General features: G+C 48.7%; 1 protein-coding gene across 1 annotated transcript; it reads right to left on the bottom strand.

The window, feature by feature from the left end:
* Nucleotides 1-9,152: 9,152 nt before the first annotated feature.
* Nucleotides 9,153-13,651, bottom strand: LOC109752420 (uncharacterized). The gene is made up of 4 exons (XM_020311320.4): nucleotides 12,999-13,651; nucleotides 11,967-12,081; nucleotides 10,211-10,406; nucleotides 9,153-10,083 (listed from the first exon to the last, which is right to left on the bottom strand). The coding sequence occupies exons 1-4, from the start codon at nucleotides 13,379-13,381 to the stop codon at nucleotides 9,926-9,928; spliced, it is 852 nt and encodes a 283-aa protein (XP_020166909.1). The 5' UTR covers nucleotides 13,382-13,651; the 3' UTR covers nucleotides 9,153-9,925.
* Between the last annotated feature and the right edge of the window lie 5,648 nt (nucleotides 13,652-19,299).

Below are 19,299 nucleotides of genomic sequence, written 5' to 3'. Positions count from 1 at the left end.
CTCCACTGCCCTTGAGGTAGTCTTCGGATCACCAGAAAATTACCGTGCCGAAGAGTTAATCTTCGAAATCGTCCCTTTCCACAGTGATTATCAGGCACTGCTTGGACGAACCGCGTTCGCTCGATTCAACGCGGTGCCACACTACGCCTACCGTAAACTCAAGATGCCCGGTCCACGCGGCGTCATCACGGTCAATGGCAGGGCCGAATCTTCCCTCGACACCAACAAGTACACCACTGCCTTAGCAGCAGAAGCAACGAGCAGCACCTTGCAGCTGAAGCTCGAGTCGGCGTCCAGGCTCCCGGACACCGTCAAGGGACTCCGAACTATGTCGTGGAAGGATAGCCCGGCTCGTCCAGAGCTCAATTAAACACTCCGGCGAAGGCCAGGACAGGCCGCACTCAGCGGCTCAACCGCTCTCCAGCATGCAAACATTTCTTACATTTCCTTCGCAGGTTCACCTTTGCGCAGACCAGGACGGGCTATACGGAGGCAGCTTGAACGCGCAAGGGAATCCTTAGACATTCCCCGCAATGACCATCCGGCTATATTACGGATCCGCACTCAGCTTCTTCCCCCTGGTCTCAGCAGGTTCCGCAATCATATTCCTTTTTTATCACATTACCTGTACTCATACGCATAGACGTACTATTCAAATACAACATGTGGATTTATATGACGCTTACCTACTGTTATTTCTTATTGAAATTCTTTTGCCAAGTGTCATCCGTACACAGCGATATGCCTTAAAATATGCCAGGGGCTTCATTTTACCCATAACACGGCAATAAAGTCCGAACACCTTCATGGAAGTTCGGCACCCCGAACATATAGCATTATATGCATCAGCTCCGAATCATGTCTTGCGTCAATAGTTGGGTTTGCCCGACTCCCATGTTTTGGTACCTTACGTTCCGCTATATCGGCTAAGGTAGCACTGGGAGAACTACTGCGATTGTGTCCCGGTTCTTCCGGACGAGCACCTCAGTAGAGAAAGCCGAAAACTGACTGTCATGATACGGTGAGAGCTGGTCAGCTATTCGAGAGGTCACAAAATCTTTAAGGATTTCTCCCGCATAATGCCATAACCAATGCAGCGTGCGATGGATCGGTTTTTCCTCCGATCAGGTGCTTATAGAGCCCCTAGTACGGTCTTCCGAACACCAGGGGGTGCGCCGACCTTACTAAAGCTCCTATGGCTAAGTGAGAGTGATAAAGCACTATAGTTCGATTGCCTGGTTCGTTGTGCTGAGCACCTCCTTCGAAGGACCCAAAACTGGGATAAAGAGTGCTCAGGTTTATCCCGAACACCCCCATACTTCTTACGTGGGGGCAGAAGCCGATGACTGGCCAACTCTCAGGTTTAACATATAAAACGGCCGCACAGGAGGGTAAACTTTTATATAACAGGCAATAAATAAATGACCTTGTTCAAACATTACAAAGGACAACATGATTGGCATTCATGGAAATATAATGTCCTTGGCGCATAGCTCCGCTGCAAGGTAGGATCCTTTTAGGACACTCTCATAATATAATTCGGGCTTGCGGTGCTCCTTCCCCTCTGGCGGTCCTTCGGTCATCAGCTTTTCAGCGTCCATCTCCCCCGCAGTGCACCTTTGCGCGGGCAAAGGCCATTCGCGCACCTTCTATACAGACCGACCGCTTGATGACGTCAAGTCAAGGGCAAGCGCTTACAAGCCGCTTCACGAGCCCGAAGTAGCTGCTTGGAATCAGCTCGGCAGGCCATAGCCGGATAACCAAATCTTTCATGGCTAGTTCCGCCGCCTTATGCAGTTCGATCAGCTATTTCAGTTGATCGGCAAAAGGCACCGGATAATTCGGTGCCAAATACTGCGACCAGAAGAGCTTATCTGCAGTGTTCCTTTCTTCGGCTCGGTAGAATTGGGCGGCATCTGATATGCTGCGGGGTAGCTCGGCAAATACCCCTGAGAAATCCGGATTCAAAATTAGAAACATAGTTTTCCCCTCAAATACTTGCTTTACATGGAAAAAGCCTTACCCGCAGCGATCTTTCTCGCCTCTTGGATCCCCTGCAGGGCGCTTTGGGTTTCCCCCCGGGCATCGCTCGTGGCCTGATGCGCCTTGGTGAGTTCGGATTCTTTCTCCGTTAAACTCTGCTCCAAGGTCTCGCATTTCCTCACGGCCTCTTGCAGCTCCTGCTCAGCTTTAATAACCCTGGCCTCGTGCTTCTCACGAAGAGCCTGCTCAATAGCTGCCTTTTTCTCGGCCTCGGCCACAGCCTTCTTAAGGGCCTCGACTTCGGTCACAATCCCTAGCGCAAATCATGAAGTTTATTTCATACTGAAAATTCATTCGCAATAAACACGAACAAGACTTGTGCATATCTTGTTTATCTCTCAACTGCATTTTCAATTGGCCAAGTTCTTCTTTGGCCCGCTCCAGACTTTGATTCAGCCCGGAGATCTCCGCAGTATGAGAAGCAGCAGCCGCTACAGACGCCTACTTATAACAGAAGAGATATAGATGTCATTCAATGAGTCTTCCTGCGAACATAAATTCGATCCTCTGTCCGGTTCTTTGTTTCACCGAACAGTGTATCAGGGGCTACTATCTATACTATGACACTCTTCGAAAACTCATAAAACATACCTCAAAGCCTCTTATAAGGCTGATACAGGCTTCGTTCAGTCCACTCTCAGCTGTCTGAATCTTCTCAATCACCGCACCCATAAGGGCACGGTGTTCATCAACGATGGAGGCGCTCTTCAGCGCCACCAACAAAGCATCCGACACCTCTGGTTGGACAGAGGTTGCCGATGGAACAGGCACGCCCCCTCCAGCCAAGGGAGGCCGTCTGCTCGATTCTGGAGCCGTATAGATCTCCGGAATCGCATCCGGCTGGGAGCCAAACTCAGGATGGCCCCCGCCGTCAGCTCCCATGGGAATCTTTTCCCCCATGTGTCCGGCCCCTGAGGTTTGACCTCCAGGCGCCGCCTTCACGGTCTTTTCCTCTCCTCCTTGGTCGGGGTCCTTCTGGGACGAAGCCTCGGTGTTATGCACCTGTTTGGAGGAAGGGGTCTTTGGGGGCGTCCCGCTCTCCATAGCATCCGAGCTCAGCAAATCCTCCGATGAGGATTGTTTGGTACGGGACCTCGCCGGACTAACAAAAAATATGGCTTAGGTTAAAATACTATGCCATGATGAGTCTGGACGCCTAAAACATACTCGGATTTTATATACTTACGAGTTCACCAGGGGTTGGGCCCTGGGATCCCATGCCGGGCCGCTGTCGGCGGCGGCAGTAGACTCCTCCGGAAGAGGAGCCTTTCCCCTTTTGGGCAGCTCGGCCTCCAAGTGTACGGAGGCCGTCCTCTTCTTTCTTCCCCCTGCAGGGGACTCATCTTCCTCCTCCTCCTCGTCCTCTTCGGATATTGTGTCCGAAGTGCCGCAGCGATGAAGGCCGCCCCGGGTCTTTTTGGCCCCCTTCTCGGTCGTCTTCTTCGGCACCTTGTAAGGCGCCGGGACCAACATCTTCGTCAGAAGTGGGACGGCCGGTTCTTCGGGCAGCGGGGCCGGACAATGGATCCGCTCCGCCTTCTTCGTCCAGCCCTGGGAGAGTTGTATAAAACACGTTAAGCGCTTCCTTTGGTTACGCAGATAAATTTTTTGATGACTTACCGAACTTGCAGGGCGGGACAGTTGGTACCCGCGGTCCTCGGCGGAGTCCGGCCATGATTTGCTGGACTTGAAAAGCACCTTCCAGATGTCCTTGTGCGAGGAGCCGAAAAGCTCTCGCAAGGTTTGGTGCCTGGCCGGATCGAATTCCCATAGATTGCAAGTCCGGTGCTGACAAGGCAGGATCCGGCGAACTAGCATCACCTGGACCACATTGACAAGTTCAATGTTCTTGTCTCCCATATTTTTAACGCGCGTCTGGAGCACCGACAGTTCGTCGGACGAGGACCAGTCCATGCCTTTCTTGACCCAGGATGTAAGCCGCAGGGGGGCACCGGATCGAAACTCGGGAGAGGCGGCCCATTCCGTGCCGCGCGACTCAGTGATATAAAACCACTGCTGTTGTCACTCCTTGACAGAATCATTAAAGGTTCCCGTTGGCCATATGACATTGGGCATCTTGCTCACCATAGCGCCCCCGCACTCGGCGTGCTCGCCGCCCACCACCTTGGGCTTCACATTAAAAATCTTCAGCCATAAACCGAAGTGCGGCGAGATGCGGAGAAAAGCCTCGCACACGACAATGAAAGTCGAGATGTTGAGGAAGGAATTAGGGGACAGATCGTGAAGATCGATCCCATAGTAATACATGATGCCGCGAACGAACAGGTGGAGGGGAAACCCTAGCCCGCGGACAAAGTGAGGGAGGAATACAACCCTCTCGTGGGGTTCCGGAGTAGGGACGGTCTGTCCCGCCGTCGGGAGACGGTGGCTGATTTTCTTGGCCAGGTACCCGGCCTCCCGAAGCTTTTTGATATCCTTCTCTCGGACGGTAGAGGCCATCCATTTGCCTCCTGCTCCGGATCCGGACATCTTCGTAAGGCCTTTTGTGGGCGGAGAAGATGAACGCTTGGGCGCTGGAGCTTGGGCGGAGGGGAATGAATCGGGAAGAAGAAAGCGTGGGTGCGAAAGGGAGTCCTTATCCCCTTATAAAGGCAGCAGGGATTCCGCGCCTCCCCACTTGCCTGGTAAAACCGCTTATTCCCCAAGCGCCGTAATTGATGGCGCGGTTGGGTTACCCACACCCGTATTGATGAGAATCCTGTGATAAGGGGACACGATCTCTGCTTTGACAAGACGTGCCAAGGAAACCGCCTCGTGATATGTGTAGTGGCTAGTTGTGAAAAACGGTTCGAATAATGACCGGGCCGTGGTGTGATGTCATGCTGCAAAATGCGTCAGCAGATTAGATTTGTGGAAATATTATTCTCTCTACGGTGGTATGTGGAATTTGTTTTGCAGAGCCGGACACTATCCTTGTGTTCAAAATCTTCCATGGAGTATTCGGAGGAGGAACCCGCCTTGCAATGCCGAAAACAATCTGCGCACTGGACTCATCGTCATTGAAGCCTGGTTCAGGGGCTGCTGAGGGAGTCCTGGATTAGGGGGTCCTCGGACAGCCGGACTATATACTTCTGCCGGACTGTTGGACTATGAAGATACAAGACTCAAGACTTCGTCCCGTGTCCGGATGGGACTCTCCTTGGCGTGGAAGGCAAGCTTGGCAATACGGATATGTGGATCTCCTCCCTTGTAACCGACTCTGTGTAACCCTAGCCCCCTCCGGTGTCTATATAAACTGGAGGGTTTAGTCCGTATGACAACAACAATCATACCATAGGCTAGCTTCTAGGGTTTAGCCTCTACGATCTCGTGGTAGATCAACTCTTGTAATACTCATATCATCAAGATCAATCAAGCAGGAAGTAGGGTATTACCTCCATCGAGAGGGCCCGAACCTGGGTAAACATCGTGTCCCCTGCCTCCTGTTACCATCCGCCTTAGACGCACAGTTCGAGACCCCCTACCCGAGATCGGCCGGTTTTAACACCGACACCAGGAGGCTGCGGTACCGACGTGGCCATGTGGGCTGTCACACGTCGTTTGATCCAGAAGGATCGTGCGACTCGTACTCGACCGGCCGAGCGTTCGGCCGGTCAGCCGTACGTGAACATTTCCCTTTTGAATATGTCCTTGAGCATTGGCGGAGGCAGGATTGCCTATAATTTGATGTTAGGGAGGGCCGGCCTAAAGGGAAATTAAAAAATATGCACTATTCACATGCATAATACAAAGGAAAGTGTGATCATGGGGAGGGCCTTGGCCCTGCTGGCCACCCCCTGCCTCCGCCACCTTGAGTTTATTCGAGACTTGAGCAAAATTCAGATCGGAGAAGAATATGGTCCCTGGGTTCGTTTTTATTGGAACTATGTTCCTTTTCATTTTTCTTTCAAATTGGTCGGGTGCTTTTTTACCTTGGAAATTCACAACAGTACACACTTAGTGAATACTACATCAGAGTACGCACCACAAGCTTTCAACGGGCATTAATCCAAATTACTGCATTTGTTTCTAAATATAAGACATCCTGTTTGTTCAAAAAAGTCTTATATTTAAAAACAAAGGAAGAAAATGTGTCACAGGTATACGGATCCATGGTGAATTAATTTATTAGACCATCTCCAGCCGCACCCCCAACAGGCTCTCCCAGGCCATTTTTTAGCGCCGGCGCCCAAAAACCGGACCAGTCGCGTCCCCAGGAGCCCGTTTTTCATCGGTTTGGGCCGAAACTGGCGCCGACGAACCCAGGCCGAACCCGGCGTGCTGGTGGGATCCTGGGGGCGCCGGGGAAACTGATTTTGGCGCGAACGGGAATGGGCCCGCCAAGTCAGCGACTCGCCGCTTTGTCGTCCTCATCTCCTTGGTTCCCGCGGGAATCAATGCCAAGGCTGCCGCGCTTCCGTGCCGGTCAGCCTCCCATTGATGCCTCACGGGCGGCGCAGTGAAGGCGCCGTGACGCGCGACCCGCCGCTCCCGCCACACGGCACCCGGCGAGCAGGTTCTCGCCGCCCCGCTTCGGCTATAAAAGCCGACCTCCCCGCCGGTGAACGCCACAGTCGCCACACATCGCCTCCTCTCTCGCCTCCTCTCTCGCCTCGTCTTGCCACAGAAACCACTCTCCCCCCTCTTCCCCTGCTGACGAGCAAATGGCCGAGTGTTACCCAGGCGACGCCGCGGCGGCGAACGGCTTTGGCCGACGCCATCTTCGCGAGGACGAGGCGCGCCTCCTCTACGAGGCTGACTACCCGGCGCCCCCAGACATGCAGGTGCCGGGCTCGTGGAGGCTTAGCGCCGGCGGCGTCCCGGTGTCCCCGGTGCCCACCGGGGCTGAACGGCGCGCCGAGATCGCCCGCATCCGTTCGTCGCTGTTGGAGGCGCAGTGGAATGAGCCGAGGGACGCCGCCGACAGCCACACGCTGTGACGATGTACTTCGAACGACGCCACGAAGACCAGGTCGCCTCAGCCAACGGCACCATCCCCGCGGCCGCCTCAACGCCGACGGGCGGCTCGAGTGGTGGGGCGTTCCAGGCCGCACCCTCGAGGCTGTCCTCGACCACATCGAGACCAGCAACACGCCGTGCCTCGAGTACCCGACGCCCCTCTCGCGGCCGCGGTAGTTCCTGGACGCTGCGGCGAATGGAGGTGGGGACCTCCTCGTCGTCGGGCTCCGGTTCGCTCTCCTCCGGGTCGCCGGCGCTCTGCCCCGTCAAGCCGGAGCCGCAGGAGACGCCGCTTGGGCGCCGCACCCACAGCGGCGCCCTCGTCATCAACGAGGGTGGCGGCCCCTTCCCTCGTTCCCTCCGCCTCGTCCAGCCGAAGACCGAGCCGGGGTTGCTCCCCATCAAGAAGGAGCACACGGAGATGGCCGCCGACGACGAGACCGCCCTCAAGTGTGCGAAGGCGGACTACGTCCGCGAGCAGGCGGAGCGCCAGCGCCGGGCCTACGAGGAGATCAAGGCCCGGCGCCGCGGACGCGATGAGGGCGACGTCGTCGTCCTCGACAGCGACGACGAGGACGCGCCCGGGCCGTCCAACCCCCCGCGCATCAGCCAGGGGCGGAACTGGGCCTGGGGCAACAGGGGCTATAGCCCCAGGCTTGGCCCAACCCGTAAGTAAATGTCCAGTAGATTTTTATTTCATACTTGCAGATTACAAGGCCCAGCCCCAGGTGTGCAAGCACAGCCTCATGCCTCGCCGACCATCGTATATGCCCAGCCCAAGCGAGCTCACTCGCCTTCAGATGGGCTTGGTTGGAGAATAATCAAACTAGTCCGTGCATTCACACTAGCCCACCACGCCACGGTCGGTATTAGCGATTTCCCAAAGAATCAATCTCCCAGCGTTTCGTCTCACCCTAGCGAAAAATTCTCTCCCAACGTTTGTACGCCGTCCCAGCCGCCAGGCATGTTCTACGACCTACGACAGACCGGCGTCCGGATCTGCGACCAGGCGGCTGCCGCTCGCCGGTGGGAGCATCGGATAATCTCGCTACGTCAGAGCGGCCCCCTCCAGCCCTCCTGTTCAGCTTCGTCTCCACAATCGGCTGGACACAGCAGGACAGGTAATATCTAGTTTATTGTATCATTTAATTTTCCCTAATTCCTTCGTATTAGCCAAAACATCAATGAGCTAGTGCGCTGAATTTTATTGCTTTAGTCAAATTTGTTTCATTGTTATTTGTTAAAAGGAATTAAAAAGGTATAAATTTAAGATGGAGAGGATCAGGACAGTTTTTTTCTTTTCTTTTGAAGCAACATCCAGCAAGACCACATCCAACAATACCAAGTTACCAACACCAATGAATCACCTACGTAAAATATGTTCTTGTTTCACAAGATTTCATATGAATACTTGACTTGGTCTATGTACCGTTCTTGATTTTAGATAGTCGATTTTATGTTTACAACTTCTACTATTGTTGGTGGAGAAACAATGGCCTCAAATGAAGCCATTCTTCATTAATTTGGTACTAACTTTTGCAATTATGTACCTTCTTAAATTGATGACATATTTATCGAATCTGTTCTCTTGGTAATAATGAATTTAAATTGTATTCTTAATGTAAATTTGTAATTTACTCCTCACATGTATTGGTATGTGTGATATTTGGCATTATTTATAGCCACTTACTTTTAGCCCTGGGCTTTGAGAAATCCTGGCTCCGCCTCTGGCTTCAGCGACCCTGGTCAGGGGTGCAGCAGGGATGGCGGTTGCTCCGGCGGGACGCAGGGCGGCGGTGGCGGCGACGGCGGCCGGTTCTACAGGCTCCTCGGCATGTAGAAGGCGGACGGCGGCAGCGACATAGTAGGGCTAGGTGTAGTAGGCGTAGTGTTTTTTTTTTATTTACAAATTTGAATGAAATCGCCGAGTTTGTACCGTGTTTTGTACAAATTTGAATCAAATCGCCGAGTTTGCGCCGATTTGGGGGCGACCTGGGGGCGGGGACTGGGAATGCAATCACCCCCACGCCGAAAGTAAACTCCGATTTGGCCCCAGACGTCGCTTTTTCGTCGTCCTGAGGGACCGAACGACTGGAAATGCTCTTAACAATGGGGCTCACTGTCACCCCGTTGCTACAATGAGGCTCCACTGCAGATATTTTTTTCTTTCTGAAAAGGAGGTTAAAATCCCCGGACCTATGTATCAATCAATGCATACGACCATCTTTACTATTATTCAACAAGGTCTAACAAAAATATACATCAAGCCACCCGAAGCCACCACTCACACCTACAAAACTCGATATGTGAAGTGCTCTCACTTTCATATCTAAAACCGGTGTCGTCGCCAATCCATCCACATAACATATCGAAATGAATCGCCGGTGCACCGGACCTAAAGCGTACACCACATGCACACGTTTTAAAGGCCGCCATCATCATCGGACTGTTGACCCATCTTTAGGAGAGAGATCCACATCATCCTTGCCAGTCCGTCCATCCATCGATGCCACAACGGCGCCACCGCCCTACGCTCGTCCATCCAGACGCGAAGATTCTGGAGGATCTGTCGTGCGTAGCACCTGCCGACCAGACATGAACAATGTAGCACCTGCGGGCCAGGCATGACTTGACATCTCCACCGAAGCTCAATGCAAGACGAAGACACTCCACGTCTGCCTCTGTCTTTCAGTGTTGGTCCACAAACGATGCTCCCAAGAGAGAAACGACACCGCAGTACCGCCATCATTCGATCTGGAAGACCAGATCCTAGGGTTTTCCTCGGAGCAGCACGAATGGGTTGACAGAAGTTACACAACGATGCATTCATCAAGGTAGCGGCGGAGAACGCCGCCATCGACTGCCATCGGCTCAGTTTTCACCGGCAACTCTGTCTTCCACCGCTGATAAATGAAACAACGTTCTAAACTATATAGTTCCTCCTCCGATGGTCATGGCCTCCTGAGTAAGTCGAGCCATCAACCGGATGTTTCAGAAACTCGCTGCAGCCGTAGCAGCGTGTGAAGTCAAACCCTTTCCTACAGCCACGTCTAGGATCATCACAGTAGTAATAATAACCACCTGCATAACAAATAGTAAGAGGCCGTTCAGTGCCAAAATATATAGCAACAAACTGGTGAATAGGGAATAAACACACAGCCAATAAATCATTGATCTGGATAATATTCTGAAGATTCGGCAGGTTTACCTTCACATAATGAATCCAGGGGAACACAACAGCGTACTTCCAAGATCTCTACACCACCCTGTCCACAGTCCTCTATCTCGGCGAAGAAGAGTTTCTTCTTATCCTTGCGCTTGGCGACGAAATTTAGATGCGTAAAAATACGGCTGCTCTCGTAAAAGAGTCTAGAAAGCAATGTCTCACACAACTCAAACTTCACCTGCAATTTGGGCACAGAGAGAGGAGAGGAAAATAAAAAATCAGGTTTAGAAAATTGTGCAGCTATATATTGAGCATTGTCACAGTAATGTGGTGCACGTAATTGGTGATTGCACTTGCAAACTTGCACAAAACGGGACTTAATAAGATAATAATCAAACACAACTCTAAGGGAACAAAATATCTAGTACAAAGAAGCACCACTAGAAGAATCAAAACTGGAAACAATAAAATGAAATGCCTATTATGTACTGCTAGAAATTCGTAACAAACTATGCAATGGGTTCGCTGCTAATTCTTCTAACTGGGTTAACAAGAATTATTATCAGTAGCCACTACAGAATGCTAGATGTGGAATAGGGAATTTCTGTAATCTTCAAAAGGTTCCCTAAGTTTAAGTGAAACACTCATAAATTACACTTAAGTATTTTGAAGAGAAAAGTATACTTTTCGTCCCTCAACTTTTGGTGAAGTCTAAATTTAGTCCCTTAACTCCAAAACCGGACAACTTGCACCCTAACTACCGAAACTGGATAAGGTTCGTCCCTGGTCTCGGTTTTGACCGGTTTTGGTGCCGACTCACCCCAGTTTTGACCAGCGCATACTCAAATTCGTGTAAATTTTTTATATCCGTGAACTTTTTGAAATTCACATACACTTTTCAAATCCACGTAGTTTTTCCAAGGTCGCATATTTTTTCAAAAAGTAAACATACTTTTTTCAAATCAGTGAACAATTTTGTAATTTGCGTACTTTTTTTAAATCCATGATTTTTTAAAACATTTGCATATTTTTTCAAATCTGCTTATTTTTGCGTAAAAAAACAAATCCACGTACTTTTTTCGAGTTCGCATAAATTTTTCAAATTCATGAACCCTTTCCAAAAAAATGTACGCGAATATGAAAAAGTACGTCAATTTAAAAAAGTACATGAATTTGAAAAAACTACATGAAATTTAAAAAAAGTACGCAGATTTGAATACTTATGCGAACTTGGAAAAAGTACGGATTTGAAAAAAGTACACAAATTTTTAAAAAGTTCACGTATTTAAAAAAAGTACCCGACTTTGAAAACATTACGCGGACTTGGGAAAAATATGCGAATTTGAGTTGGTGCAGTCAAAACCGGGGTGGGACAGCACCAAAACCGGTCGAAAGCGTGACCAGGGATGAATCTTGTCCGGTTTCGGAAGTTAAGGGTGCAAGTTGTCCGGTTTTGAAGTTGAGGGACCAAATCTAGACTCCGCCAAGAATTGAGGGGTGAAAAGTATACTTTTCTCTATTTTGAAACATGCAGTTTGTGCAGCTCATGGTACTAGCTAGTGGTCCTAATTTAATATTTTCAGGACTCGCTTGGTTGGGAGAGTTGATGTAAAAACCCAAAAGCGAAAACCCAGGTTCAAGTCCTCAGGGAGCTTAGGTTTCTATTTATACTGTCAAGAAACAAAGTCTGGTATTTCTTCTAAGACTAAATACCGGCACGCAACGGAACACCGACTTGCATACAATTTACAAGCAGAAACCAAATAGCAAATGGAAGATAGGAAAATGGCTGCTATACCTTTCTCCTCTTGTTGAAGCTCGCTAAAGCCAATTCTGATAAATAAGTTTGCTCCTTAGTCATCTCTTGCTTCATTATCTCCGATTCCATTTCTTCTGCTGTAACATGCTTGCAACTACAATGATAGAAACATATTATTAGAGCATTAAGCAGCCAAATAAGGAATTTCTGGTTTACAGTACGTGAAAATACACACCCGTGGATTAAGACCTCACTTCCTTGCTTAGAGTTTCAGTGACAAAAGGGAATGAAGTTCAAACAAAAGAGATAGAAAAGTAAAAGCAAAATCAGCTCGTGAACAACCTTATTATTTAGCCTTTGCACAAACACTCAACCATTGTGGAACGCTGGTAATTTCTGAAAACTGAAAACATAATCCGTTGACTGAAACAAATATTTATCGACCCCCCACCCCCCACACGCACACAGACACAAAATGAGAACTCCAGGTACTTCTATTGGTACAGTTTACAAGCAACCCTCCTGCATGTACTGGAGAGAAAAAATGAGCTCCAGTTACCACCCCTCTTCAGCTCATGTTAAGCTGCTGCAGAGCTTTCATATTAAGCTGAACAGCTGCATTGTTCAATTCAACCAGGTCGCACTAATTGACTAGTGAGGAAGCTTCAAATATCGCTCACGGTCTGTAGCTTCTAACTGCCATTAGCGGTACAGGAGAGCAGGAGGAATTAGCTTCAACATATTGAGGAGTTCGAGCCAATCGCAAGACAATGGCTCCTTAGTACAAGGTCAAGCAACAAAAGAGTGTGCATTTGGTCAAAGCCGTCGATAGGGGAAGAGTACAACTTGCAGATCTACGGTAAGTCAAATCCAATGCTTGTAAAGAATCAATTTTGCCGAAAAGAAAATTCCTGGATACTACTATATATCAACCCATTGAAATTCTAACAAATCATGATCATAAAAGTGAAGAGGAAACTGAGCAGAAGATAAGTGATGGATAAAGTTTGACATGGAACAAGTATGCATGAATAATTTCTCGAGTGGCAGGGAGAGGCGAATAAATATTACCGTATTTCCTCAACTTGGGCGGAGTTGTCGATCATGTACTTGCCGTTCTCATCCATGTACAGGCTGCCGTGTTCATGGATGTAATTCCTCATAACGACGTTGGCCCGAGCAGCTGCCTTGTAGAACCGTGTGCCTGCGTCGTCGCCCTCCTTGTCCTCCAGCGCGGCCATCTCCTCCGGCGAGATCGGGTCCCCAATGTCCTTGGCGGTGGCCACCAGAGTGCGGTACTTTCCGGACGGATTATCCTCCGGCCGGATGACGACGGCGGATGGCCACGGACGGTTGAGCACGGCGCGCACTGGAGACGGAGCGTCGCTAAAGGGAACAGGCTGCTTGTCCTTCTCCTCCGCAACCAAGGAGGGTCGATCTTCCGCACTATCCATGTCGTCGTCGGAAGCGTCAGACAAGCCGGCGAGGGGTCAAGAAAATCGGCGGCGGACGCAGGAGGAGGTGGAGAATAAATCCATGGTTGAGGGCGGTGGAGGACGACGGGTTGATGCTGGCTCCGACTGCGTTACCATTGTTCCGTCCAGCAGTCGGAGTCGGGATCCGATCAAGGGCTGGCTCGCCTCCTCTTGAATTGGGGAATTCGGAGACGGCGGTGTGGAGGTTGATGCCGATGCGGCTGCGTTGGGTGTAAGCAACCACTCCGAATTTCTTGCAGTTTGTCTAATGCACATTTTCTGGATGTCACATCTAACCTTACATAAATAAGGCAGCAACAAGGAAAAAGAGTTGGGACAAAAAAAAACCACAAACATAGTGAAGATCAGATTAGATGTGACATAATATCTAAATGTGTCCTAAACAGACCCAATTTCTTGTGTCACTTTGGACGCTAAAAGATCCACCACCTCGCGAGCTGTCGGATCCGACGAATTGAGCGACCAAGTGTCGACAGAAGTCGTGTTGCGTGAAATTTCTGCAACACGGGTCATGTTGCGAATTTTTTTGCAAAATATATCTTTTGTATTGTTTCATCTTTTTGCAACAGAGGTCATGTTGCAGTTTAGGTTTTCTGCAATGAAGGTCTCACTGCAAATTAAACTTTTCTGAGACAGAGGTCTTGTTGCAGTTTTTGTATAACAAAGACATTGCTGCGGAAATTCATCGTAGTGAACAGTGAGCAGAGAGCAACAGCCACGTTGACCGAAAGAAAGAAAGAAAGAAAGAAAAGACCGCTCCGTCAGGGCATGCGTCATACGAACGAGCTGGCAGATGCTCGCGTGCAATCCGTCGGTAGAAGCCAAGTGTTTTCCTTTTTCTTATTTTTTTCTTCTGTTCTTGAGAAGAGAGACCGCCGATGTTGCAGGCTTAGGTTCCTATGTTGTACCAACTTTTTTCCTTCTCCTTCCATTTCTTTTTTTGTTCTAAAAAACATTTTAATCTTTTTTACCTTCTGATTTCTTCCTGGTTTTATTTCCTCTCAGATTTTTCGTTTTCTTTTTTCCTTTTTGTTAAAATACAAGTTTTCTATAATTACATGGACATTTTAATTAAGAAAACATTTTTTGTAAACTATGTGAACACTTCTTAAAATTGCCCAATTTTTTTCTAAATAAGTGAACACATTTATTAATTATATAAAAATATTTTTTGATGTGTGAACACTATTTATAAATGGCATGGACATTTTTCTAAATACATGAATGATTTATTTTAATTACATATTTTTTTTAGAAAATGCATTTCTAAATTTTAAAAATAGATATAAAAAGAGAAAACCAATTGAAAAATCGTTTTTTTAGAAACTGTTGCCAAGTTTTATTGATCGAGGTTAAACAACATGGGGATAAAAAAGGTCATGGGGCTGACCCAACCAAACATGTCGTCCCGCCCTAAAGAATGAGAAAACTTGGCAAGATTATGGGCCTCACATCTGAGGCTTGACCCTTGAAGATGAAGCTGCAGTTCATAAAGCTTAACAATGTAACGATGATCCCCCTTACAATGGCTCCATAAAGTCCTCCCAAACAACATGAAAGATCTGTAAATAGCTCCTTAGGATCAGAATCGATAATGGCGTTCTGTAGTGCTAAGTCCACTGCCAGTGCAAGGGCCTCGCGACACCCAATTTCTTCGAGGGAAGCTGTGTCTTGATAAAACCATCGAAGAACACTCCAAGAACATGCCTTCTGAATTTCTGCACACCGGCACGCAACGCCTGCCAGTTCATACCTCACTATACCCTAATCCACTTTGATCTTCACACATCCCTCTGAGAGGGTCCATGGGTCCATGATGTGAAAAGGAGCTGCTCTAGGTTATCTTCTTGACATTGCTTGTTTTTTAAATATTAGCAACTTCCTCGAGCTCGCTAATAAATATGTTGATCAACAGATCGGTAGATAAGGGCTTTGTGAAACCTCCTCATCAACTAAGTGTTGGAAATATGCCCTAGAGGCAATAATAAATGGTTATTATTATATTTCTTTGTTCATGGTAATTGTCTATTATTCATGCTATAATTGTATTGTCCGGAAATCGTAATACATGTGTGAATACATAGACCACAACGTGTCCCTAGTAAGCCTCTAGTTGACTAGCTCGTTGATCAACAGATAGTCATGGTTTCCTGACTATCGACATTGGATGTCATTGATAACGGGATCACATCATTAGGAGAATGATGTGATGGACAAGACCCAATCCTAAGCATAGCATAAAAGATCATGTAGTTTCGTTTGCTAGAGCTTTTCCAATGTCAAGTATCTTTTCCTTAGACCATGAGATCGTGCAACTCCCGGATACCGTAGGAGTGCTTTGGGTGTGCCAAACGTCACAACGTAACTGGGTGACTATAAAGGTGCACTACGGGTATCTCCGAAAGTGTCTGTTGGGTTGGCACGGATCGAGACTGGGATTTGTCACTCCGTGTGACGGAGAGGTATCTCTGGGCCCACTCGGTAATGCATCATCATAATGAGCTCAATGTGACTAAGGCGTTAGTCACGGGATCATGCATTGCGGTACGAGTAAAGAGACTTGCCGGTAACGAGATTGAACAAGGTATTGGGATACCGACGATCGAATCTCGGGCAAGTAACATACCGATTGACAAAGGGAATTGCATACGGATTGATTGAATCCTCGACACCATGGTTCATCCGATGAGATCATCGTGGAACATGTGGGAGCCAACATGGGTATCCAGATCCCGCTGTTGGTTATTGACCGGAGAGGCGTCTCGGTCATGTCTGCATGTCTCCCGAACCTGTAGGGTCTACACACTTAAGGTTCGGTGACGCTAGGGTTGTAGAGATATATGTATGCGGAAACCCGAAAGTTGTTCGGAGCCCCGGATGAGATCCCGAACGTCAAGAGAGGTTCCGGAATGGTCCGGAGGTGAATAATTATATATAGGAAGTCAAGTTTCGGCCACCGGGAAAGTTTCGGGGGTTACCGGTATTGTACCGGGACCACCGGAAGGGTCCCGGGGGTCCACCGGGTGGGGCCACCTATCTCGGAGGGCCCCGTGGGCTGAAAGTGGAAGGGAACCAGCCCTTAGTGGGCTGGGGCGCCCCCCTTGGGCCTCCCCCCATGCGCCTAGGGTTGGGAACCCTAGGAGGGGGAGCTTCCCCCTTGCCTTGGGGGGCAAGGCACCCCTTCCCCCCCTTTGGCCGCCGCCCCCCCTTGGAGATCCCATCTCCCTGGGCCGGCGCCCCCCCAGGGGGCCTATATAAAGGGGGGGGAGGGAGGGCAGCAACCTACAGCCTTGGGCGCCTCCCTCCTCCCCTGCAACACCTCTCTCTCTCTCGCAGAAGCTTGGCAAAGCCCTGCCGAGACCCGCTACATCCACCACCACGCCGTCGTGCTGCTGGATCTCCATCAACCTCTCCTTCCCCCTTGCTGGATCAAGAAGGAGGAGACGTCGCTGCACCGTACGTGTGTTGAACGCGGAGGTGCCGTCCGTTCGGCACTCGGTCATCGGTGATTTGGATCACGGCGAGTACGACTCCGTCATCCACGTTCATTGGAACGCTTCCGCTCGCGATCTACAAGGGTATGTAGATGCACTCCTTTCCCCTCTTTGCTAGTAGACTCCATAGATGCATCTTGGTGAGCGTAGAAATTTTTTAAATTATGCTACGATTCCCAACACTAAGGGGTGGTCCTAGATAGAAATCCGACATCAACACTAACAAAAAAAGGGATAAGAAGAAAAACAAAAGAAATTCCACCACCACCGTTGATGTCTGCACCCCCGAGGACCATCGCGCTTCGTCAAGCGCATTCTTGGAGCGTCAGAGGAAGATGGATCGCCCACCGGCATGGAATCGAGGTTGGGCATGGTTATGAAGAGGCACTCTCAGCACCCGCCCGAAAGGGGATTTCTGAGCGTGCTTCTCGGGTTGCCCAATTGAAGATCTCCACTGAAAGTCGTGCAGGCTTCATTGCTTCAGGCTCCATTGGGGTGGCATCATGAATGATGCGGAGGGCCAAAAAGTACAGCTCAACGGCCTCCCGCCGCTGCAACTTGTGGATTTACGTCATCGTCGGCCTGAAGAGGGCACCTCGACGTACTTTTGAGACTCCTAGAGCTCCTTCCGCGTTGTGAACCAAGCTCAGGCGGTGTCGCTGAGTCGCTCCGCCCTTGCACACAGTTGTTGCGAGAAGCACAACCTTGCTTCCGGTGGGCCTGCAACTGCACAGGGTTTTAACTGTAGCCTTTCTGAAGTAAGAGTATTGATCCCATAAGGAGCATAGAAAATGGATTTGTCTCTTGTAGTGGTTTTATAATATTGTGCATGTGAGTTAGTTGTGATCCAAAGCAAAGCGAAACGGAAGTTTGAAATATTGCAAGGTTGTAGTGAACACGATAATAAAATGCAAGAGTAAAATAAAAAGGGCGGAAGGCGTGAAATATCGGTTGTCGGAATCAGTAGGGCTAAAGTGTTCTCCAGGAGTCCGGATTTCCCAATAGTATGTATCTAATGTGACCTCGATGTTTGGATTTCTAAGCAACTTTATATGTTTCTATAAGTGGGCGGAGCTAAGTACAAATATGTTCATACATATCGTGTACCCGTATCCTATATGGTACTACTTTTCATCCCCACTCTGATTACTCAACGGTAATTAAGGGTTCCCCCATGGACGCAACTAAAGCGGTCTCCATTTATCCCCTATTGCAATAGTCATGGAAGGAGGAAGGTAAGCACTGTTATTACCGACTTCCGCAACCCACCATCACGCGCCAATAGTAACGAACTTTCGTCCAAAAGAGATCTATGTTGGATGGTCGACTTCACCCACCATTGAGAAGATCATTAATATAAACATAAAAAGAGGATGTCAAATCCTATCAACATTCAATCCTAAACATACTAGGGTTCCTCCATTCCCCGGTAACTATGGAGATTACTCGCTCATCGAGACCATAAGCATTGGCGAATAAAGTCACGGGAATCATGGATGAAGTGTCAAAGTAATACACAAATGGATCCACATGGACTGATATATTACAAAGAGATGAAGACAGAATGGTGATGAAGTTAATGGTTGATGATGATGCCTCCTCGATGTGGTGATGCGGTAGCGGAGTCCCTTACCCAATTCCCCCTCTAATCCTTCCAGAGGCTAGGGTTCTTCCTTCTAGATGAGTTTCTAGTGGTTGTGGGCATCTAAACCCTGATCCGATTGCACGGGGGGTGAAGTAGTTGACCAGGCAGTGTCGACGGTGCACGGTACGACCGGTGGTAGGAACGCATGCGCTCATACCATGTGCCATTAAGCGCTCTAGACTATTCCACAATGCCCCTTTCTTTTCCTCTCTGCTTTATTGTTTTAAGGTATAATTCAAGTTAATTAGCGTGATTTTTGAAGGAAATATGCCCTAGAGGCAATAATAAAGTTGTTATTTATATTTCCTTATATCATGATAAATGTTTATTATTCATGCTAGAATTGTATTAACCGGAAACTTAGTACATGTGTGAATACATAGACAAAACAGAGTGTCCCTAGTATGCCTCTACTTGACTAGCTCGTTAATCAAAGATGGTTAAGTTTCCTGACCATAGACATGTGTTGTCATTTGATAAACGGGATCACATCATTAGAGAATGATGTGATGGACAAGACCCATCCGTTAGCTTAGCATTATGATCGTTTAGTTTTATTGCTATTGCTTTCTTCATGACTTATACATATTCCTCTGACTATGAGATTATGCAACTCCCGAATACCGGAGGAACACCTTGTGTGCTATCAAACGTCACAACGTAACTGGGTGATTATAAAGATGCTCTACAGGTGTCTCCGAAGGTGTTTGTTGAGTTGGCATAGATTAAGATTAGGA

This window comes from Aegilops tauschii, chromosome 1, assembly GCF_002575655.3.
Source record: "Aegilops tauschii subsp. strangulata cultivar AL8/78 chromosome 1, Aet v6.0, whole genome shotgun sequence".
Taxonomy (NCBI): domain Eukaryota; kingdom Viridiplantae; phylum Streptophyta; class Magnoliopsida; order Poales; family Poaceae; genus Aegilops; species Aegilops tauschii.
This window is presented reverse-complemented; position numbering and strand designations above follow the sequence as displayed.